Source organism: Oncorhynchus tshawytscha, linkage group LG22, assembly GCF_018296145.1.
Source record: "Oncorhynchus tshawytscha isolate Ot180627B linkage group LG22, Otsh_v2.0, whole genome shotgun sequence".
Taxonomy (NCBI): domain Eukaryota; kingdom Metazoa; phylum Chordata; class Actinopteri; order Salmoniformes; family Salmonidae; genus Oncorhynchus; species Oncorhynchus tshawytscha.
The window spans coordinates 2,691,058-2,715,340 of NC_056450.1; the positions used below are offsets into that span (position 1 = coordinate 2,691,058).

The 24,283-nt window shown below is 42.5% G+C and overlaps 1 protein-coding gene across 2 annotated transcripts in view; it reads left to right on the top strand.

Annotated features, from left to right (window-relative positions):
* Window positions 1-14,143: 14,143 nt before the first annotated feature.
* Window positions 14,144-24,283, top strand: part of LOC112221581 (mitochondrial carrier homolog 1) — a 30,102-nt gene continuing 19,962 nt past the window's right edge. Inside the window, exons 1-7 of one of the 2 annotated variants that reach the window (XM_024383726.2) lie at window positions 14,144-14,401; window positions 15,007-15,091; window positions 15,188-15,294; window positions 15,548-15,625; window positions 16,599-16,656; window positions 19,876-19,927; window positions 20,312-20,371. In XM_024383726.2, the coding sequence (XP_024239494.1) occupies window positions 14,231-14,401; window positions 15,007-15,091; window positions 15,188-15,294; window positions 15,548-15,625; window positions 16,599-16,656; window positions 19,876-19,927; window positions 20,312-20,371 (611 nt within the window). In that variant the 5' untranslated portion in view covers window positions 14,144-14,230. The remainder of the gene's footprint in view (window positions 14,402-15,006; window positions 15,092-15,187; window positions 15,295-15,547; window positions 15,626-16,598; window positions 16,657-19,875; window positions 19,928-20,311; window positions 20,372-24,283) is intronic. The other variant, XM_024383725.2, reaches the window with a different exon arrangement.

Genomic DNA, 24,283 nt, shown 5'->3' on the forward strand with positions numbered 1-24,283 from the left:
ATGGGTAGATTAACAAGAAGTTTATCTTTCATTTGCTGTATTGGACTTGTTAATGTGTGAAAGTTACATATTTCCAAAAAATATTTTAGATTTTTCAGCGGAATGTTGTCGAGGGGTTCCGCAAGCGGAACGCCTGCCCTAGAAAGGTTAAGTGGTGTTTTGCAGCTAGCGTCTCTCGACATCATTTGGTTTTCAACAGGACAATGACCCAAAACACACCTCCAGGCTGTGTAAGGGCTATTTGACCAAGGAGAGTGATGCAGCCTTAAGAGTGTTAACTGCTCGACAACCTCAGGCACTCAATCTCATTTTTACAACCATGCATGTTTTACCCATGTTCGATTTATTGCACTCAAAACACAATTGGTGGATGTCGTTAGGTACCAATCTTGGGTTCCCCAAGGGATAGGGCTCTCTATATGATCCCATATCCCTGATTATATTGTATATGAACCCAGGTCTAGCCCAGGTCTAGCCTGTATTGATAGATTTGTATAGGGTAGTGTAGTTTTGAGCTCTTCAACAATTTTTTTTGTGTAAATTATATCAGGAGCTTTCCAGCTATCAGTGGCCTGTATTGCTCCATACATATGAATTAATTAATTGCACACACAGCCACCCTAACATTTTATAACAGTTGCTTTCTCTGTGCATCAACCGTGGTGACAGTTAACTTCACAAGGATGACAACTATACAGACAAAATGAATTATTCGCTCCAAAGATAAGGGTGTCTACACCAACTAACACATTTCAAATGTATTATGAACGGTCAATGCGCCAGCATGCAACGTACGAAGGCCCTTGTAAAAGCTATGTGGATGTTAATAGTTATCAATATCTTTGGGGGCTGTAACCAATTATTTATATATACACTAGATGACTAATGGGGGTGCTGTGTTGACTGGTTCCATCTTGGCACTCGCTTGGCACTCGCTCACCGAAATTGATTAATTAATGTCGACATTGTTTTTTTGCCACCTGTATTCTATTACAGACATCTTAATGCATACTTTCAAATTAGATTATGTGAGGTGAACATATGTTTTAAATTCCTCAAAGTATCAAAGCATTACTGTCCCCTCTACACAACAAAAATGGTTAAATAGATGTAATTTTGCTCTTGAAACATTTAATTGAAATACTATAGAATTCCATTCATTCTTATGGAGGACTGTTCCTTCTGGGGAGTACCAATATGGCCGACCAGTGGCTTCAAAAGCCTCTCATTGGCTATTACATAGAATCAGTAGTCCAGGGTTTATGTACAGTATTGGCTGCAACCCCATGGGCCTTTGGCCAATGGCTACTATATACATGAGAGGGATTTGTTGATTGCTACTATTGTGGATGAGAAAGGAGACCCAAGTGTTGCAACATTGAAAGAATGTTGGAAAGACATTAGGCCAAAGCCTTTGTTGTGTCTGTGACTATAATTAAATGTGAAGACTTATTTTCTAAAGTCAATTCTCTAGGTTTAATTATTACATGATTAAACTAATCATGTAAACATGAATTAACCAGGAAGTCAGGGCACCACGGAAAATGTTGAGATTAAAGTTACAATTTTCTGAATATAATTCTTCAAATATTTTTATATCCAATCAATTAGTATTTTATTAATGAATTATTAATTGTTACTCATTAGTCTCATTCCAAACGTCGTAAAATTCTTGGTTATCCGCACAAACCCTAGTTTCCGTGATAAATCAACAATATACAAATTGGCTTAATTATTTTTTACCAACCAACTGAATAATCACAGACAAACAGTAGATATTGGTTACTAACGATTATAGGGTAGATTCCCTAGTGGGCTAAACCGCTATGGCGGCTTGGTAGACAAAAGGAAAGGGGTGGGGACTGAGAAAAAGCAGGAAAGACAAATGGAGACAAATAATTACACACAGTCTATAATTATGTTAGTTGAAATGCTAATCCTTTGCACATGAACGGCCGCTCATTCTGAAAGAATTTGCATTGTACATATTTACACCTGGATGTCGTTGTGGTCTCTCCATTGAAAATACTTGATCGTCCTGTAGAGTTCATCAGAGTCTCTGGTTAACTTTCCCAGAAGTCACAATGGCTTTCGTGGTTGTAGGTGGTTAGAATGGATACTTCAGAATACCATTCGGAAATGTTCTCATAGAGAAGATGCTTTTGCGGTTGTCGGTATTCTCGTTCTAGGTTTAGGTCATTTCTAGCTGCACACTAGTAATTCATGTCATCTAGAATTAGCTCCTTCTGTAGTGATTGATAGTCTCAGAGTTTAAGCATTTCCATCCGTGTAGCCAAACTATAGCTGTATGGTCTATAGAATTGTAGCCATTCCAACATGGGGTCTCTGTCTCGGCGTTCTCTGACGTTTCGAGACATCTGGCTTACAGTTGGTCTCTTATGGTTGGTCTCTTTTGGTCTTTTATGTTTGGAAAAAATAACGTTCCCAAAGTAAACGGCCTATTTCTCAGGAACAGATGCCAGAATATGCATATAATTGACAGATTAGGATAGAAAACACTCTAAAGTTTCCAAAACTGTCAAAATTTTGTCTGTGAGTTAAACAGAACTGATATTGCAGGCTAAAACCTGAGGAAAATCCAATCAGGAAGTGCCCCTGTTTTTGAAACCTCTCTGTTCTTATGCATCCCTATTGCCCATTGAAAGAGATATAACCAGATTCCTTTTTCTATGGATTTCCTAAGGTGTCAACAGCCTTTAGACATAGTTTCAGGCTTTTATTTTGAAGAATGAGTGTGAACGACCACATTGCGTAAGTGGATAGGTGTGGGCTCTCAGAGTGAGTTGTGCGCAAAAGAGAAAGGCGGCCATTGTTACTCCCGGTCCTAGTGAAAAGCCAACTGTCCCAGTTGATATATTATCGAATAGATATTTGAAAAACATCTTGAGGATTGATTATAAACAACGTTTGCCATGTTTCTGTCGATATTATGGAGCTAATTTTGAATTTTTGTCTGCGTTTTCATGACTGCAATTTTTGGCCGATTTCTGAGCCAAACGTGGAGATCAAACGGAGCTATTTCGCCTACAAAAATAATATTTTTGTAAAAAAGGAACATTTGCTATCTAACTGGGAGTCTTGTGAGTGAAAACATCCGAAGCTCATCAAAGGTAAACAATTTAAATTGATTGCTTTTCTGAGTGCGGTCTTAGTGCCAGCATCAGTTTGTGGTGGAAATGGACAGCAGTGAAGATTATAGATGACAACTTTCTTGGTAAATTGTGTGGTCTACAGCTTATCATGAGATACTCTACCTCCGGTGAGCAAAACCTTGAGACTTTCTTGCAATTAGATTTTGTGCATCAGCTGTTGTTTACAAATATACACAGACCGCCACCCCTTGTATTACCGAAGGTGGATGTTCTATCTTGCCTATGCAGCGTAAAACCCACCAGCTGTATGTTATTCATGTCGTCGTTCAGCCATGACTCGGTGAAACATAAGATATTACAGTTATGAATGTCCCATTGGTAGGATATTCGTGGTCGTAGTTTGTCTACTTTATCATGCAATGATTGTACGTTGACTAATACCACTGATGGTAGAGGCAGATTACCCACTCTGCGTCAGATAATTACAAGGCACCCCGACCTATGTCCCCGATATCTCTGTCTCTTTCTCATGCAAATCACAGGGATTTGGGCCTTGTTGGGTGTCTGAAGTCAATCCTTTGCGTCGGACTCGTTAAATAAAAATCTTCATCCGGTTTGAGGTAAGTAATCGCTTTTCTGATATATATATATATATATATATATATATATATATATATATATATATAAAGCTGTTTTCGGTCATAAGAGACGGTGGCAGAAACATTATGTACAAAATAAATTTCAAATAATGTGACAAAACACACAGAATAGCACAATTGGTTAGGAGACCTTAAAACGGCAGCCATCTCCTCCGACAGTTAAGGTTTACTTACAAGTGGCAAGAAAAAGTATGTGAACCCTTTGGAAGTACCTGGATTCCTGCATAAATTGGTCATCAAATTTGATCTGATCTTCATCTAAAGACAAACATAGTGTGCTTAAACTAATAACACACACACAGTATTTTTTTTCTTGTCTATATTGAATACATAATTTAAACATTCACAGTGTAGGTTGGAAAAAGTATGTGAACCCCTAGGCAAATGACTTCTCCAAAACCTAATTGGAGTCAGGAGTTTACTAATCACTGGCTCTGACTACCATCATTACGCAACCCTGGCACCTTTGTTACGCGCACCTGCGCCTCGTCATGAGACACACCTGGACTCCATCACTTCACTGATTACCTCCCCTAGTCGCTACACTTGTCTCCTATCATTCCATGTTCATTATATTATTAAACTCACCATCTGTTTCTCGACTCCCTCTACATTACAGAATACTTGGAAGCAGCAGGAACACAGGATATCTCCCAGACGGTCGACCAACAGGGATACCTACTTCGTCAGCACCACGATCAACTGGCGCAGCTGGGGATGGCTATGGAAGAGGTTCTTCGCAGTCTTCAACGTCTCGAACATAAGCATTGCCTTCCACTAGCTGAGGATACTCTACCACCGGCAGGCAGGCACACCAGTCCATTCAGCAGTCTGCCCAGGTCAGTAATGCCCATTTGACTCTCCTGGATAAATATGACATAACCCCACCTAAATGCCCTGGCTTCCTACTCCAGTGCTCCCTCTATTTTGCACACCAAATGGGAGCCCCCACCACCGAGAGGTCCAAGGTTGCCACGGTTATTTCTCTGCTGACTGGGTGGGCGTTAGATTGGGCTACTGTCATCTGGGAGAGAGGAGAGGAGGAACTGGCTTCGTATAGGGGGGGTCATGGCTCTGTTCAGAGGAATCTTCAATCATCCACCAGAGGGCAGAGGGAGGGGTAAGCGCCTACTCCAACCACAACAGGAACACCAGACCGCTGCCGGTACGAGCTCACCTTCTGGACATTAGCAGCATCCAGCGGGTGGAATGAGCCGGCACTCCGTTTGCTATTCAGAAGAGGAATGCCCGAGGAGGTCCAAACGGAACTGGCATGTCGTGATGACAACCTCTCCTTGGACACACTCATCGCAATGGCCATCCATTTGGATAACCTACTTCGGGAGCATCGGTTCCCACATCGCTTCTCTCCCTTCCTCAGTGAACACTCTGATCAGAGCCTGGCCCTATGGAGGTAGGGGTCACACGACTCCCCGCGGTGGAGTGAAGCAGACGGAGCCTGCTGGGGCATATTGTCTTTATTGTGGTCAAGGGGGGCACCAGCTTCAACAGTGTCCGGTAAGTCCCAACTCAGGATCCACGAGAACAGAGGGATGGTCATGTGATCTTCCACTTCCTGGGGCAGGTGTGAGTATCTCATCTTCATCATTTTCTGCCAAACCCTTTATAGTGTTGATCATACTAGCTGGCTGTCCCTCGTGCTGTACAGCGCTGGTGGATTCCGTTGCCACTGGGAACTTTATTGACCAGACCCTTACCTCCTCTCTGAACATCCCCTCATTCCCGCTCTCTTTTCCGTTTCCGGGTTCAAGCTTTTGATAATCGGCCACTAGGATTCGGAACCATCACACACATCACCACAACACTCACCGTCACATGGAGTCCATTCATCAGGAAACAAATCCCTTATTCATCATTAGTCCACCAGCTCACAAGATCATCCTCTGCCTCCCATGGATCCAACGGCATAACCCCACCATCTCATGGTCGAGGATGAGAATCACGGACTGGTCACCCAAATGCCGGTGGACATGTTTTCCTGTTCCCTCTCGAGCCCTGTGGTCTGGGACGTAGATGCAGATATTCTCCAGGCTCTGGAGAGGGAATGCGCACCCACCACCTGAGGGCATCTACAGTGCCTTGCGAAAGTATTCGGCCCCCTTGAACTTTGCGACCTTTTGCCACATTTCAGGCTTCAAACATAAAGATATAAAACTGTATTTTTTTGACAAGAATCAACAACAAGTGGGACACAATCATGAAGTGGAACGACATTTATTGGATATTTCAAACTTTTTTAACAAATCAAAAACTGAAAAATTGGGCGTGCAAAATTATATAAGGCACCCCGACCTGTGGCAAAAGGTCGCAAAGTTCAAGGGGGCCGAATATTTTCGCAAGGCACTGTACATTCCCACGGGGATAAGGGAGTGGCTGTTGACCTGGGCACACATAGCTGTCGTCGCTGGACATCCTGGAATCACCCGTACTATACAATCATTCTCCTGGAAGTATTGGTGGCCCACCTTGGCGCAGGATGTTATTCGCTACGTCAACTCCTGTTCTGTATGTGCCCAAACTAAGTCCCCCCAGCATGCTCCAGCAGGGAAACTCCTTCCCGTGCCTCAGTGTCCTTGGTCTCATCTATCCATTGGCTTTGTCACTGATCTCTCCTCTGACGGTTTCACCACCATTTTGGTGGTTGTGGATAGATTTTCCAAATCATATCGTTTCATCCCTCTCTGATCTCTCCCTACTGCTATACAGGTCACTGAGTCACTGTTCCAGCAGGTCTTCTGGCATTGTGGCCTTCCGGAGGACATCGTCTCTGACCGTGGCCCTCAATTCACATCACAAGTATGGAGAGCCATCATAGAGAAGCTTGGGGTCACGGTCAGGCAGGTGGAGAGGATGAACTAGGAGCTGGGGAGGCACATCCACAGGCTCCTGTGTCGTCCTGCGGCTGGAGCCGCTCGTCGGGGGTACTGTTACGTCTTCTCCCTCTGTTTGTTTTCCCTAATTTGTGGACGTGGTCGAGGGGAATTCCTTATGACATGAATATACTCCACACCATAGTATGCCTTGATTGTGTAGTGCTTAATATAGACTTGTCCAGTAGTATCCCTCGATCATGTAGTATAATAATAATAATAATATAATGTATAATAATAATATATTTGTAAAGCACTTTTCATTATACAAGAATGAGCTCAAAGTGCATGAAATAAAAAGACAAAATAGAGAAATAATAAAAAGGTTAATAGAGGGAATTAGGTAGGTGTTACGTCCGTTGTCGGGATGAGACCAAAGCGCAGCGTGGAAAGTGTTCATTGTACTTTATTAGAATGAACACCAAAAAAACAACAAAGGGGGAAAAAATGAACGTAAAGCTCTGCAGGGCTAATACAGCTACTGTGCAAAAACAACATCCCACAAACTAGGGTGGAAAACAGGCTGCCTAAGTATGATTCCCAATCAGAGATAACGATAGTCAGCTGCCTCTGATTGGGAACCATACCTGGCCAACATAGAAATAGAAAACTAGAATGCCCACCCAAATCACACCCTGACCTAACCAAATAGAGAGTACCCCCCCCCCCAAAGGTGCAGACTCCGGCTGCAAAACCTGACTCTATGAGGGAGGGTCCGGGTGGGCATCTAGCCTCGGTGACGGCTCCAGTTCGGGGCATAGACCCCGCTCCGCTTGCTGATCCCTCCGCCTCCATGGAATCGGACCGTGGATCGTCGCCAGAGGTTCCGGACTGCGGACCGTCGCCGGAGGCTCCGGACTGCGGACCGTCTCAGGAGGTTCCGAATTGCGGACCGTCACCGGAGGCTCCGGACTGCGGACCGTCTCAGGAGGTTCCGGACTGCGGACTGTCTCAGGAGGTTCCGGACTGCGGACCATCTCAGGAGGTTCCGGACAGCGGACCGTCACCGGAGGCTCCGGACTGCGGACCGTCTCAGGAGATTCCGAACTGCGGACCGTCTCAGGAGGTTCCGGACTGCGGACCGTCTCAGGTAGTTCCGGACTGGGAACTGTCGCCGGAAGCTCTGGACTGGTGTCATGTTTCTTACCCGCTCTGCAGCGCTCTCAACGCCAGCACCTCTCTCCGGAATCTTGCATCGAGCTCCTCACTCGGCTCCCGGACTGGCTCTGGTTCACCCCTCGGCTCCGCCGACCACTCCGTGTGCCTCCCCCCCAAAATAATTTGGGACTGCCTCTCGGACCTCCGTTGTGGTTGCGACTCCCGGAGTCATCGTTGATCCTCCTTCAGCTGCCTCTGATTGGGAACCATACCCGGCCAACATAGAAATAGAAAACTAGAATGCCCACCCAAATCACACAATGACCTAACCAAATAGAGAAATAAAAAGGCTCTCTAAGGTCAGGGCGTGACAGTAGGAGGATCTGATGGCATTTTAGGGTTTTGTAGACAAGGAGGATAATTTTATCCAATGGAGATCAGCAAGGATTGGGGTAATGTGGGCAGACTTTTTTTGTGGGACAGAATCCTAACTGCACTGTTTTGGATGAGCTGTAGTTGATTAATTTAATTTTCTCAATTCTGGAGAAAATAAATGCATGGATTAGCTCTTCTGCGTCAGATGTGGTGGGAGAGGGTCTTAGGCCTTAGATGTTCTTCAGGTGAAAAATTTACTTTTTACAGACTTGACTAAGGTGTGCATTGAAGGAGAGAGCAGGGTGAATTTTCACACCCAAATTAGAGATGACTGAGGAGAGGGGGATGATGTGGCCATCTATGGCAGGGTGGATGCTGCAGGAGTTGATGATCTGCTGGGGGGTGTCTATCACCATTGCCTCTGTCTTGCTGATGTTGAGTTGGAGAAAGTTGTTCTGCATCCAAGATTTGACCTCTTCCAGACAGTTGGACAATGTTGACAGAGCAGATGTTGTGTCAGGCTTTGTTTTAATGGACACCTGTGTGTCATCTGCGTAGCAGTGGATTTGGACACTGTACTGTATGAAGATCTGGCCAAGTGGGAGCATGTAAAGCAGGAAGAGGATAGATCCTAACACCAGCCTTGTGGGACAATGCAGGTTATGGTGGAATCCCCTGATCTTGCCTCACCAAAGGTGATGTACTGCTTAGGGTTACAAAGGAAGGACGTGAACCAGTTAAGGGCAGTCACACAGATGGCAGTGTGCTCTCTGAGGCGCTGCAGTGGAATGGTGTGATCTACTGTGTCAAAATCAGCACTTAGGTCCAGAAGAATCAGGATGGTGTGGTATCCTGTGTCTGCAGCCATGAGCATATCATTTACAACCTTCACCAGGGCTGTTTCAGTACAGTGCATGGTCCCTAAAGCTAGACGGGAGAGCCTCACAAAGCTGGCTAGTACTGAGGTGTGTGTGAAGCTAAGTTGCCACTACCTTCTCCAGGACTTAAGACAAAATTGGGAGATTGGAAATAGGCCTATAGTTTGAGAGAAGGTCTTGTCAAGGGATAGTTTCTTGAGCAAGGGGGTGATGACATCGATTTTTAACACTGATGGCACCTGCCCAGTGTGGAGGGAATTGTTGAACAGGTTGGTTACAAACTGGATGAGAGCAGATGAGCAAGTTTTGAACAGTGATTGTTGGAATAGGGTCGAGTGGGCGACTGGTAGTTTTCATTTTTTAGATTTCTAATACGGCAGCAGGTGAGACTAGAGCAAAGTCACTTAGAAGGGGGCAGATATGGTTGGGGGAGTAGGAGCCAGGTTGGGGGATACTATCTTCTTTCGGATGGTGTTGATTTTAGCCTTGAAGAACTAAAATCGGTTGCATTGTTCCGTAATTGCTGTTGGAAAGGCCACTGATGGGGAAAACAAGGTCCTGGGATTTCCTCGGTCATTGTCTATCATGGCAGAGTAGAAGGTAGAGCGGGCTGCTTTTAGTACCTTGAAATAGCAAGCATGGTGGTCTTTATACGCCAACACATGAAGAGTTAGGCCAGTACTTCTCCACAGATGCCCTAGCACCTCTGTGAACCACGGGGATGACCATTGGAAGGATACTTAACGTGTTTTTTTAGGGACAAGGCTGTTTGTGTTGCCTAAAGTGCAGGTAAATACAGGTCGAACATCTCGTCAGGGTTGGAAGACGAGGAGTACTCACAGATTTTGTCACAGACCTATGATCAGATACAGCTAGCTCATGTACATCCAGGTCTGAGGCAGGGACTTCTCCAGTGATGATGAGGTCTAGTGTATTTCCACGATTGTGTGGGGACGTTGACATGCTGTACCAGATTGAGACAGTCAAGCAAGTTCAGGATATATATATAGTTCATCTGTAGTCTAATACAACATAAGTATAATCAATTATTAATTATTATTATGTCATATTTCAATTCTTTTTAATTTTTAATACATTTCCCAAAATAAAATTTAAAAAAACAGTTTATGCTTTTGTCATTATGGGGTATTGTTTGTAGATTGATGAACATTTAAAAAAAAAGTTTTATAATAAGGCTGTAACATAACAAAATGTGGATAAAGTGAAGGTGTCTTCATACTTCCCGAATGCACTGTATATATACTGTATATACAGTGTATTCAGACAATATGGATATATTTTTTCTTCCCGCTTTATAAATATATCCAGTGGGGGAAAAAAGTATTTAGTCAGCCACCAATTGTGCAAGTTCTCCCACTTAAAAAGATCATCATAGGTACACTTCAACTATGACAGACAAAATGAGAAAAAAAATCCAGAAAATCACATTGTAGGATTTCTAATGAATTTGCAAATTATGGTGGAAAATAAGTATTTGGTCAATAACAAAAGTTTATCTCAGTACTTTGTTATATACCCTTTGTTGGCAATGACAGAGGTCAAATGTTTTCTGTAAGTCTTCACAAGGTTTTCACACACTGTTGCTGGTATTTTGGCCCATTCCTCCAAGTAGATCTCCTCTAGAGCAGTGATGTTTTGGGGCTGTTGGTGGGCAACACAGACTTTCAACTCCCTCCAAAGATTTTCTATGGGGTTGAGATCTGAAGACTGGCTAGGCCACTCCAGGACATTGAAATGCTTCTTACAAAGCCACTCGTTCGTTGCCCGGGCGTGTTTTGGATCATTGTCATGCTGAAAGACCCAGCCATGTTTTATCTTCAATGCCCTTGCTGATGGAAGGAGGTTTTCACTCAAAATCTCACGATACATGGCCCCATTCATTCTTTCCTTTACACGGATCAGTCGTCCTGGTCACTTTGCAGAAAAACAGCCCAAAGCATGATGTTTCCACCCCCATGCTTCACAGTAGGTATGGTGTTCTTTGGATGCAACTCAGCATTTGTCCTCCAAACACGACGAGTTTAGTTTTTACGACGAGTTGAGTCCCTGGCGGCGCAGTGTGTTACTGATGGTAGGCTTTGTTACTTTGGTCCCAGCTCTCTGCAAGTAATTCACTAGGTCCCCCCGTGTGGTTCTGGGATTTTTGCTCACCGTTCTTGTGATTATTTTGACCCCACGAGGTGAGATCTTGCGTGGAGCCCCAGATCGAAAGATATTATCAGTGGTCTTGTACGTCTTCCATTTCCTAATAATTGCTCCCACAGTTTATTTCTTCAAACCAAGCTGCTTACCTATTGCAGATTCAGTCTTCCCAGCCTGGTGCAGGTCTACAATTTTGTTTCTGGTGTCCTTTGACAGCTCTTTGGTCTTGGCCATAGTGGAGTTTGGAGTGTGACTGTTTGAGGTTGTGGACAGGTGTCTTTTATACTGATAACAAGTTCAAACAGGTGCCATTAATACAGGTAACGAGTGGAGGACAGAGGAGCCTCTTAAAGAAGAAGTTACTGGTCTGTGAGAGCCAGAAATCTTGCTTGTTTGTAGGTGACCAAATACTTATTTTCCACCATAATTTGCAAATAAAATCGTTAAAAATCCTACAATGTGATTTTCTGGATTTCTTTTCCTCATTTTGTCTGTCATAGTTGAAGTGTACCTATGATGAAAATTACAGGCCTCCCTCATCTTTTTAAGTGGGAGAACTTGCACAATTGGTGGCTGACTAAATACTTTTTTGCCCCAACGTATGTGAACCCTTTAGAATTACCAGACCCACTGGCTCCAGGTCATCTATAAGTCTATGCTGGGTAAAGCTCTGCCTTATCTCAGTTCACTGGTCACGATAACAACACCCACCCGTAGCACACGTTCCAGCAGGTATATCTCACTGATCATCCCCAAAGATGACATCATCCCCAAATGTCATCGAGTCTCACCACAGCGGACAGTGGTGTATCGTGAACTCCGACCAACAACCCTGGCATTGTACTGGAGATTGAAGAACATAATGTCAACAAGTTCTACTGGCTGAGCCCAAGAGATGATATCTGGTATGGAGATGTTGTCTAATGCCAGAGCCGCTGCCAGTGAACAAAAGTTCAGTTCAAATTTACCACAGTATCTGGAAGTACTTGGAGGAGCACCAGACTGTGAAAGTGGCAGATGTGCACTGGCTACAAGTGAAGAAGCTGTCAGTAGCTAGAAAGCAATGGAGATTGGCTCAGAGATGATAAGTGATGAACGCAACACAATAACATGGCAAAGACAAACATACCTGAAGTAAAAGTGAAGAACAATGCAGAAAGAATTCCATGAACAGGTTGTACTGCATACAAAATGTTCGTATCAGTGTGGTTAGGAAAACAGTCTTAATTTATGTTCAATGTTAGTGTTTCTAATGTTCTAGTGGACATGTTTAATATGTTTGTATGACAATGTTGTGTTATGAAAGACACTGTCACGCCCTCCTGACCTTAGAGATCCTTTTTATGTCTCTATTTGGTTTGGTCAGGGTGTGATTTGGGGTGGGTATTCTATGTTCTATTATTTATATTTATATGTTTTGGCCGGGTAGGGTTCTCAATCAGGGACAGCTGTCTATCGTTGTCTCTGATTGAGAACCATACTTAGGTAGCTCCTTTCCCACCTGTCTTTGTGGGAAGTTGACTTTTGTTTATAGCTCATATCCTTTAGCTTCACGGTTTGTTTTTTTGTTCGGTGTCTTTTTTCAAAATAAAAAGAGAAATGTACGCTCACCACGCTTCACCTTGGTCTTCTTCCATTAACGGCCGTGACAGACACATTTTAGTCAATAGGTGTAACGGCTGTCGTGGGAAGGAGAGGAGGACCAAGGTGCAGCGTGGTAAGTGTTCATATTTGAAATATTTGAATGAACACTGAAAACAAAACAATAAACAACCAACAAACAGTCCTGCAAGGTACAACAACACTAAACAGAAAATAACCACCCACAAAACACAATGGAACACAGGCTACCTAAATATGGTTCTCAATCAGGGACAACGATTGACAGCTGCCTCTGATTGAGAACCATACCAGGCCAAACACAGAAATAGAAAATCATAGACAAACTAACATAGACAACCCACCCAACTCACGCCCTGACCATACTAAAACAAAAGACAAAACAAAGGAACTAAGGTCAGAACGTAACAAACTTGCTTCATCTTTTGGTCTTAATATTTGACCAATAACCCTCATTTTATTGTTCATATTAAATGAAATCTGAAATGATTTGTAATAAAAAATATTACTAATAAATTGTTCAAATGTATTTCAAGTAATCTTATGTTTGTCATTGGTTTCACATTGTGTCACTGGTGTTACATTGCGTCACTGGTATTACTTTATGGCATATTGGTATTCTGGCATCAGAGTTGCCCAATTTAATTTAACATGGTTTTTGTATCTACCTAACTGTTGCTACATTCATTAGTAAACATTTTAAGGATATGATCATTAAATTTTGACAACTCAACCTCAATTATTTCTAACGTTACAAAAAACAATAGTATAAATGGAAAAACGTCAGACAATAGAACGTTACACATGCATGTTTAAAGTAAATTATTACTAATCCAAACAATTTCTTAGTATTATCATGAACCTTTTCTGTCTTTGATTATATATGCAAATTAAGACTGAAATTACATTCTAGAAAGCCTGAATTCTCATCTAAAATATAGGTAACACCAGTGACAAAAAGACAGTAATGTAGTAAAAATAAAAAAATATGTTAAGCTGTCAATTATGTTGATTTATAATGTTAAGTGGATAACTAATATCTGACTAAGTTTTGATTTTAAAAAAGTAATTAGAATTTCTCAAAGTTGGCTGTTCAAAAAGCCACCATTTTCATAGAATGACCCACATATGTCTTCACATTTTCCATTTCACAATTACATCATCGGAGTTTACACGGCATATGAATATGGGTTCATCTTCGGCAGTAGAACTAGGCTCTTGTACTGAGCTGTAGTGAATTGTCAAAAGAAGATGAAGCAAACAGTCCCATCTGCTGGATAGAAAGGAGCATGCAGCTCCTTCTGCAGGGAGGTAAAGTAGTCCAGCCTCTTGTTATGATCCTCGACGGAATCACGTGACATGTTCTTGTTTTGCGCATCCAGTTCCCCGCACAGCCTGTGGACTGGACGACTCCTCTCAATATCGCCGTGAAAATGGGGACACCTGAGAACCTGTCTGGGGGTACAGGTGGGCGAAGGGAGCCCCTCAGATTTGACCAGGATGCGTCCGCGACGGCCGTGGACATGGACACGGCAATTGTGCTTCTCGGAGCCGGGGTGACAGCTATCACACACCCGCTGCTGTACGTCAAACTGCTCATTCAGGTAGCTAGCTAGTTACTCAATTTAGCTAAATCTACATTGGTTTGAGTTATTCATTATTTTTCCAGCAAGCACGATGGCTATCACTTTGAGGTTCCACTTTCAGGATTATGATTGGGGTGTTTGAGTTTGCTTGCCGGCTAGCTAGGGAGTTTGCGGTCAACATCTAATGTTAGCTTATTTATAAATGTTTTGGTATTTCACCCCCTTTTCTACCATATTTCGAAGATGCTAGCTTGCTAACTAAATAACTAACGTCAGAGATGGCATCATCTCTAGCCCTGGCTTGGCCCACCCCCAGTCAAACCTCAAGCGTTGAGCATAGCCAATATTATCTCTCATAAGTATGTGTGTCTGGGGAGGACAGATAAAGCGAAATTGACATTATTTGCATTTAATCCTAGCTACATTTGGTCAAATTCTCTGCGTGCCAGCCTGCCCTTTTCAGTACCTAACTATCCAAGATGCCACTCCCCTGCCAACTGCAAGTGCCAAGATCCTACCACTACAACTAGGGCCTAGCTAGCTACGACAGCTATGAAAAATATATCAAAATGATTCCCCTTCAGTATGCCAGCTTGCTTCCAGTGAGTTGTGTGTGCTTTCAGATTGGACATGAGCCCCTCACCCCAACTGTCGGAACCACCATGTTTGGGAGGAAAGTGTTGTACCTACCTGGATTCTTCTCCTATGGTGTGTGAGTCTTGCTCATGGGTTATCATCCTTTGTCACCCTGTATATGGGGAATACGAGTTGACAGGACTGTGATGGCTATCTGTCTGTCCACAGCACAGCACATCGTAAGGGTTGATGGAAAGATGGGACTCTTCCGAGGTCTATCCCCTCGTATAATGTCCAGTGCCATCTCCACCATGGTCCGGAGTAAAGTCAAACAGGTAAGGGAATCCTAAACCCAGAGGCGTGGTAGTTCATAATCACTCATAACTGCAACTGCTCTCAATAGGTTTTTGAAACTCGCCACTCTGGCCACAAAAGCCTATTATCCAACCAATCATCGGAGCTTGCCAATGTGTAGTCAGTGTCCTTATCAAATGAGAGAGACACGTGTCATTGTATAATGCATTTGTGACCGTATGTGGGAAGAACCCCGTATATCAAGTTATTTAAGCCCTTCTTTTTCCTCTCCAGGCCGTCCCAGCAGAGCAGGCGGAGCATGTATCGAACAAAGACGACTTGAAGACCTCCCTCAGGAAAGTGATGAAAGAGGTGAGAGGTCCAAGTGTGATAGGGAGCATAATATGAAAGTATAAAATGTCAAGTGTGTCCATGTGAAGCCAGTTGAGTTTATTAGGTTGGAGTGAATTCACTCCATTTTCTAGACATTCTGGTCTGGAAGTATTATGATTACGATATCCATATAATGTGTATGTGTGTGCATGTACGCACGCATGCACAAAACTTCTCTTTCCGTGACATGGACTATCCAGGTGAAAGCCATGATCCCTTATTGATGCCACTTGTTAAATCCAATTCAATCAGTGTAGATGAAGGGGAGGAGACTGGTTAAAGAAGGATTCTTAAGCTTTGAGACAATTGAGACGTGTGTGCCATTCATAGGGTGAATGGTCAAGACAAAAGATTTAAGTGCCTTTGAACGGGGTATGGTAGTAGGTGCCAGGCGCACTGGTTTGTGTCAACTGCCACGCTGTTGATTTTTCACGCTCAACAGTTTCCTGTGTGTATCAAGAATGGTCCAACACTCAAAGGACATCCAGCCAACTTGACACAACTGTGGGAAGCATTGGAGTCAACATGTGCCAGCATCCCTGTGAAACATTTTCGACACCTTGTAGAGTCCATGCCCAGATTAATTGAGGCTGGTCCGAGGGCGAAAGGGGAGGGGTGCAACTCAATATTAGGAAGGAGTTCCTAATGTTTGGTATACTCAGTGTATTATTTAAATAAACACATCAATACAGTAACTTTTGAATGAAAGCATGGACTTCTAATATATGTATAATACCTGTAATAAGATGTGAATAAATCCCCTCTTATGTTGTGGTTAATGATATATAACGTTGTTGTGCAGTTCTATATTTGCTGGTCTTATTTTTAGTGTTCGCAATAGATTCCAGTGTTGCCTACTTGGTCATTTCTGAACGGGTTAGATGTAGCAGTTTTGCATAGCTATGCCCACTGATACTTGGCACAGTTTGATTTCCTCTTTCTCTCACTCAAGACCTCACATGAGATGGTCATCCAGTGCCTGTCCAGAATAGCCACTCATCCCTTCCATGGTAAATCCTGGCGATTGTCTGTCTGTTTATTTTCTTTATTGGAGTTTATAGCTTTGTTTTTTAATTCAGACTAGCTAGGTTTCCATCCAATATGCCACAGATTTTCATGCAAATATTCAAAAATCCACATAGAAAAAATATGAGAATTTTGAGTTTCCAACAAACTGGGGCAACACAAACAGGCACAGTAACATGCATACACATACATGATAACATACGCAGTACACGCACACATGGACTTTGTACTTTAGATATGTGGTAGTGGTGGGGTAGGGGCCTGAGGGCACACAGTGTGTTGTGAATGTATTGTAATGTTTTTAAAATTGTATAAGCTGCCTTCATTTTGCTGGACCCCAGGAAGAGTAGATCCTGCCTTGGCAGTAGATAATGGGGATCCATAATAAATACAAATACAAATCACACATCGTTGCTATTTGCATAGTTAGCCTCAGGCAAATCTTGCAATTCTTTAGCCATTCCTGAACTTGCGACCAAAAACTAGCTACATATGCACTAAAACAAAGGATCTAATGATTGTCCCTTTGCAGCAAAATCTGCCGAACTGGGATGGTTGTATCCCCCATATACAGTATATAACATTCTATTGGTTGCAAGATAGATATTATATATATATATATATATAATAATTTAAATTTAAAAAACTTTTGAATCCGGTGCCGTTTTGTGTATCAGTTCATAAACCATGTGCATAGAATCGGTACATCGAATCTCTTCCCAACTATTTTGCAATCTATATGGCATAGCTGTCATTTTTCTGGTCCTTAAGTGAAACTGGTATAGTTTTTTATTCATCACAATTTTCTTTAATCAATTTTGGTTGTTAATGAGGATCGGACCCTTTTTTTCAGTCTCCGCCTAAAATGACATACCCAATTCTAACTGCCTGTAGCTCAGGACCTGAAGCAAGGATACACATATTCTTGATACCATTTGAAAGGAAGCACTGAAGTTTGTGGAAATGTGAAATTAACTCAGTTCCTATATTTGAATATACAAATTCATTTTATCAAACAAAACTATGCTACATTTTTATCTCTGGGACCCCCAGGATGACAAATTAGAGCAAGATTACTGAATGTAACTACATTATTTACCTCCAGAGGTATTGTTTTATTGTTGTGCACTTTCCTCAAACAATAGCATGGTATTTTTTCACTGTAATAGCTACTGTAAATTGGACAGCACAGTTAGATTAACAATTTAAGCTTTCTGCACCAATAAGACATGTCTATGTCCTTACAGGGACATTCTAGGCGCATTAGTGCATGTTAGCAACAACCGTCCCGGTGTAGAGACACCGATCCCGTAGAGGTTTTAATGCAGGGCCGACAGACAAGGTCTTAACTTTTTCCTCTTCCATTTTTGCGGCAATGCTGCAATTAGTTGGCAGTGGTGTAAAAATACTTTGAAGTACTACCAAAGTATTTTGGGGGGGATTCTGTACTTTACTTTACTATTTATATTTTTTACAAATTGTATTTTTACTTCACTTCGTTCCTAAAGATAATAATGTACTTTTTACTCCATACATTTTCCCTGAAACTCAAAAGTACTCATTATGTTTTGAATGGCTAGCATAACAGGAAAATGGTCCAGTTCACGCACTTATCAAGAGAACATCTCTGCTCGTCCCTATTGCCTCTGATCTGCTTTGTATGTGTTTAGTCCCTGTGCCCAAGGAAGCGAAGGTAACCAGCCTAAATTATTACCACCCCGTAGCACTCGCGTCGGTAGCCATGAAGTGCTATGAAAGGCTGGTGAGCCATGACCAGCCTTTCATATCAACAGCATCCTCCTGGATCCTACACCCACTCCAATTTGCATACCGCCCCAACAGATCCACAGATGATGCATTCTCAATCGCGCTTCATGCTTCCCTTTCCCACCTGGACAAAAGGAACACCTATGTGAGAATGCTGTTCATTGACTACAGCTCAGCATTCAACACCATAGTGCCCACAAAGCTAATCACTAAGCTATGGACCCTGGGACTAAACACCTCCCTCTGCAACTGGATCCTGAACTTCCTGATGGGCTGCCCCCAGGTGGTAAGGGTAGGCAACAAAACGTCTGGCACGCTGATCCTCAACACTGGAGCCCATCAGGGGTGTGTACTTAGTCCCCTCCTGTACTCCCTGCTCACCCACGACTGCGTGGCCAAACACGACTCCAACACCATCATTAAGTTTGCTGACGACACAACAGTGGTATGTATGCCTGATCACCGACAACTTTGAGTCAGCCTATAGGAAGGAGGTCAGAGAACTGGCAGTGTGGTGCCAGGCCAACAACCTCTCCCTCAATGTGAGGCACGACAAAGGAGCTTATCGTGGACAACAGGAAAAGGAGGACCGAACAAGCCCCCATTAACATCGACGGGGCTGTAGTGGAGCAGGTCGAGAGTTGCAAGTTCCTTGGTGTCCACATCACCAACAAACTATCATGGTCCAAACACACCAAGACAGTTGTGAAGAGTGCACAACAACACCTTTCCCCCCTCAGGAGACTGAAAAGATTTGGCATGGGTCCCCAGATCCTCAAAGTTATTCTGCTGCTCAATTGAGAGCATGGTTGCATCACTGCCTGGTATGGCAACTGCTCGGCCTCCAACTGCAAGGCACTACAGAGGGCAGTGCGAACGGCCCAGGGGCCAAGCTTCCTGCCATCTAGGACCTCTATACCAGGCGGTGTTAGAGGAAAGCCCTAAAAATGTTCAAAGACTCCAGCCACCCGAGTCATAGACTGTTCTCTGCTACCGTACGGCAAGTGGTACTTGGTGGTATGTTGATTTTAGAGGCTTAATTTAAACTTTGTCTGGTTTCTACATATAACCACATTTTTGTCAGTTCAAAACAGAGCTACTCACTCCCCATCTGTCCTATCGGTGCATGCATGCTCCTCCTTTTATGGTTATTATATCAGTAGTTGAGCATAACAGCGTTTCCACTGCAATTGTCACATAATTAATTAGGATATTTTGCTGACAAATTTGCCGTTTCCATCAGGCCTGCCATGAGTTTTTTTCTAATTCATCCGCATGAGTTGGTTGGATGGAAACCTGGTTAGTGTAGCTTTCTAGTAGCAGTTATCTTAAGATTTGCTGGTCTCGTTCATTTGTTAGCTCTCAGATTTGGTTTCTTTGTGATGTCCTGCAGATAACACCGTTTGCTCCCCTGACGTTGTTGTCCTGTCTTTCAGTGATCTCCGTGCGATGCATGGCTCAGTTTGTGGGGAGAGAAGTCAAGTACAGGTAAGGTGTGACACATGCAGCATACCTCAGATACTGAATGCAAATGAACCAAGGGAGTTGTTGACTTGACTCGGTTACCTTACAGTTTCTCAGTGTGTCATGGTAGTTCATCTAACACTTGGCATGAATGTCATAATTGACAAGAAAGTGTCCATTTCATTACTGCAACTTCATGACTCCATTGACAGTGACATGGTACAATACAGAATGTTTATTCCAAAATTCTAAGTGGTCTACATTTGTTGAAGTAATAGAATGGATAGCTTAGTTTAATGAGAGGCACTCAGAGGTTCTAAACATGTAGTTGTAAAAGATTAACACTCGGGTGATTTGTGTTTAATTTGACGTTTTCATCTTGGTTTCCTCTGGGATTGACTTTGACAGGGGGCTGTTCAGCAGCATCACCAAAATCTTCAACGATGAGGGCATTGGGGGATTCTTTGTGTAAGTAATGCTTTTTTAAAATTCCACTTTGTAAAGTCATTTAATTTCTTACTAGTCAGACTTTGTAAGTAGGAGAAGTGAGACATTCTTTGTCATTAAGTGTAATTCTTACTGACATCACCCTAATGGTCGTGTGAATCTCCTAGTTTGTGTAGCACAGTGGTCACCAACATTTTCTGAGTCAAGATCACTTTCTGAGTCAAAATGCATGCCGAGATCTGCCACTCTGATTTTTTAATTAACATGACTTAAAAAATGTAAGCCTATGCAACATTAACCAATTAAAAACAGTACTGTAGCAATTAGGTTTGTGCAGTAAGGCCCAATACATTAACACAGCATACTGGCTTTGCTTGAATTTACCTGCCAACGTATTGTTGTTCAGGACATTTTTTGAAATTATATTTCAAATTTTGAGTTGGGCTATCTGATCACATCGGTAATAGAACCATTGTTGTATTACTTGTGAAGCACAGCTGGGTGAGCATACATTTAAGTAATTTGCTTTTTATTTTACTGGGCTGATGGTGCCTGCATCTGATTGTCAGTCTCAGCGGAGGGATAGAGCAGCAGACTGAGGGTTCGTCTCTCAATATCCCTCCGCTCTCCCTTTCCTCCACTGACACTGACCAAAAGGGACACCGTCGTCCAGCCAATGGCAAAACTCAAGCCGCACTGCATTATTTCTGCCTTATGCACAAATTCATGTTGTTACTCCTATGAACAGAGAAATTAAATATATATATATATTAAAAAAAGACCCAAGCTGCTAATAATAACAACAACGCAAGCCTATAGCTACACTTTCCTACTCATGCATTACTGCTGCAGTGCTTGTTGTAGCGCTGAGTGGAAATAGGAAGAATATGCATTTTATGGGTTATAAAAGTGTTGAATACAAAGTTGATAGTGCTAAGTAAGAACTTAAACATGAACCCACTCATAAAAACAGCAGCTCTTTGCTGTATTCGTTGCCAGTCTCTTTCTAGTTATGGTTTTAAACATTTTGAAATCTCACAGTATCAATTTTGCCGTAACTTTCTTGTATGCCTGCTACGTTACTGCAGACTCGGTCATCTGAGCAATCTGATTGGCCAGCGGTGGCATAGTGCACTTGATTTCCTCTCCAGGCCCACCTGGAAGGCAGAGTTTGTACCTTCAGACTCATGAAACGGCAACAGCTTGCCTACCCGGCGCGCAGGGCAGCTGAATTGGCTGCACCTACCATCAACAGCCCGAGACTAATACAAAAAAATAGGAATAAAAGGCTTTATCGTTGAGTTTTGTACAGAAATGCCTTGGAGATCAACAAGTCGATCGCGATCCACAAGTTGGTGACCACTGGTGTAGCACTATAGGTGAGGGACATTATTATCCTTTGTGTTAGGGCTGAGACCTCACGATACGATGTTATGACGATACTTAGGTGCCAATACGATATGTATTGCGATTCTAGTTTTCAATGGTGTTTTGAGTACATTTATCTTAAGCCATTGCTTTTAATACGATGTACCTTTTTAATTCAAATTTTGTCAACAGACGCAGTAGAATACATTGAGAGAACGCGGTCAGAATATTAGGGAACAATGAAAGAAAGCCATCTATGCGTATTCGTCTTCGTTTCAGTACGCACTGGCAGATTTAAAAATACTCTGATCTTGTAGATTATTTAGGCACATTTTAGGGTTAGTAAAGTATACAAAAAAAATAGTGGTTTGATTCATCCTGAAAGTTGTCATATTCAGGTTAAATCCATAAGATATTGGAAGGTGGGAAAAAAAGTGTACAATAGGGGTTGAACTATAGTCCTATAAATCTACTCTAATTCTCACTAATCATGGAACTGTATGACAACGGTCCAGTCGTTGTGAACCGTGCTCCAGGCTCCAGGTTTAACCTGCTACATAATCATAGGCTACATGTCCCAAATGATTGCACAACGTTAGCCTAATATGACCCACTAATGCCAGGAACTTACAAGGATGTGACAGAGGAAAGAACGGTAAACTGAATGGAATAGAGTGATGCATGAATAAATGTACGTGGGTATTACTGACGGTGGCTCCTGATTGTGGCTAATATTTAAGGTCAGAATACGGCGTGTCTAGACACAGTGGCGGATTTAGGTAAAGGCGACATAGGCAGCCACCCAGGGCGGCATCTTGCTGGGGCGGCACGGGGCGACCGCACAAAACTTTTTTGGAATGGAGACATTTAAGCGATCGGTTTTCTATCGCTCATTTCCGCATCACGTTAATGATATCATGTCACCGTGTAGGATTGTGGGTCAATTAACCTTGTCGGAGTGGGGGCTCTGATTCTAGTTTGTGAGCTAGGCAGGCTACTGCCTGGGAAGGTCTCCCATTCAGAAGTACGAGATGGAAAGGGGGTGGGGGTAAGTTGACCTCAGGTCTCCCCACTGGAAGCCTGAGGTAGGGGGAGCGAGGGAATCTATCAAATAGCGCACCTCCAACTTTTTACAGTACTAATGCAATTATACAAGCTAGAACCGCCACTGTCTAGACATACCACTGCCACACCTTTGTTTATTCGAGCTCCACCTCAATTGAATAGTGAGTGAATAGTAACATGCTATTCTCATGTTAAGTTCAAGGTCCGAGAATGCATAGAGAGAGCGCATAAAAAGGGAATTACATTACATTTACATGCACTTTACTTTGGTCGGAATTGTGGCCTAGATATCTGCTGCAGAGAGACGAGAGAGCATGAAAATGTTTTGATCAGCCATGGAACTAAAGGTGCTGAAAACATGTTGGCTCACTATTTAAATAGAAGATGGGGAACAAGCTATAGGATGACAAATACCAGAGTTTTGCCGCAGGTGCAGTCGACTAGTGCTAGCTAATGCCAAAAATAATACACTGAACAAAAATATAAACGCAACATGTAAAGTGTTGGTCCCATGTTTCATGAGCTGAAATAAAAGATCCCTGACATTATATTCCATATGCACAGCTTATTTCTCTCACGTTGTGTGCACAAATGTATTTACATCCCTGTTAGTGAGCATTTCTCCTTTGTCAATATAATCCATCCACTTGACAGGTGTAGGCATATCAACAAGCAGATTATATCTGCTTATATAAACAGCATGATCATTACACAGGTGCACCCTGTTCTGGTGACAATAAAAGGCCACTTTAAAATGTGTAGTTTTGTCACAAAACACAATACCACAGATGTCTCAAGGGCGTGCAATTGGCATGCAGACTGAAGGAATGTCCACCAGAGCTGTTGCCAGAGATTTGCATGTTAATTTCTCTACCATAAGCCGCCTCCAACATTGTTTTAGAGAATTTGTAATAAAGCCCTTTTGTGGGGAAAATATTATTCTGATTGGCTGGGCTTGGCTCCCCAGTGGATTTTCCTATGCCCTCCCAGGCCCACCCATGGCTGCACCCCTGCCCAGTCACGTGAAATCCATAGATTAGAGCCTAATTTATTTATTTGAATTGACTGATTTCCTTTTATATGAACTGTAACTCAGTAAAATCTTTGAAATTGTAGCATGTTATGTTTATATTTTTGTTCAGTATGTGCCTTCACTTGACATTTCCAAATGTTGTTGTTACATACTGAATTCAATCTATTTTTTTTTTTATCTCACCCGTCTACACACAATGCCCCATAATGAAAACATGTTTTTAGAAACATTTTCACATTTATTGAAAATGAAAAACAGAAATATTCTATTTACAGAACCAACTTTTGGCAGTGATTACAGCTGTGAGTCTTTCTGGATAAGTGTCTGGAGCTTTGCACACCTGGATTGTACAATATTTGCACATATTTTTTTATTCTTCGAGCTCTGTCATGTTGGTTGTTGATCATTGCTAGACAACCATTTTCACATCTTGCCATAGATTTTCAAGCCGATTTTAGTCAAAACTG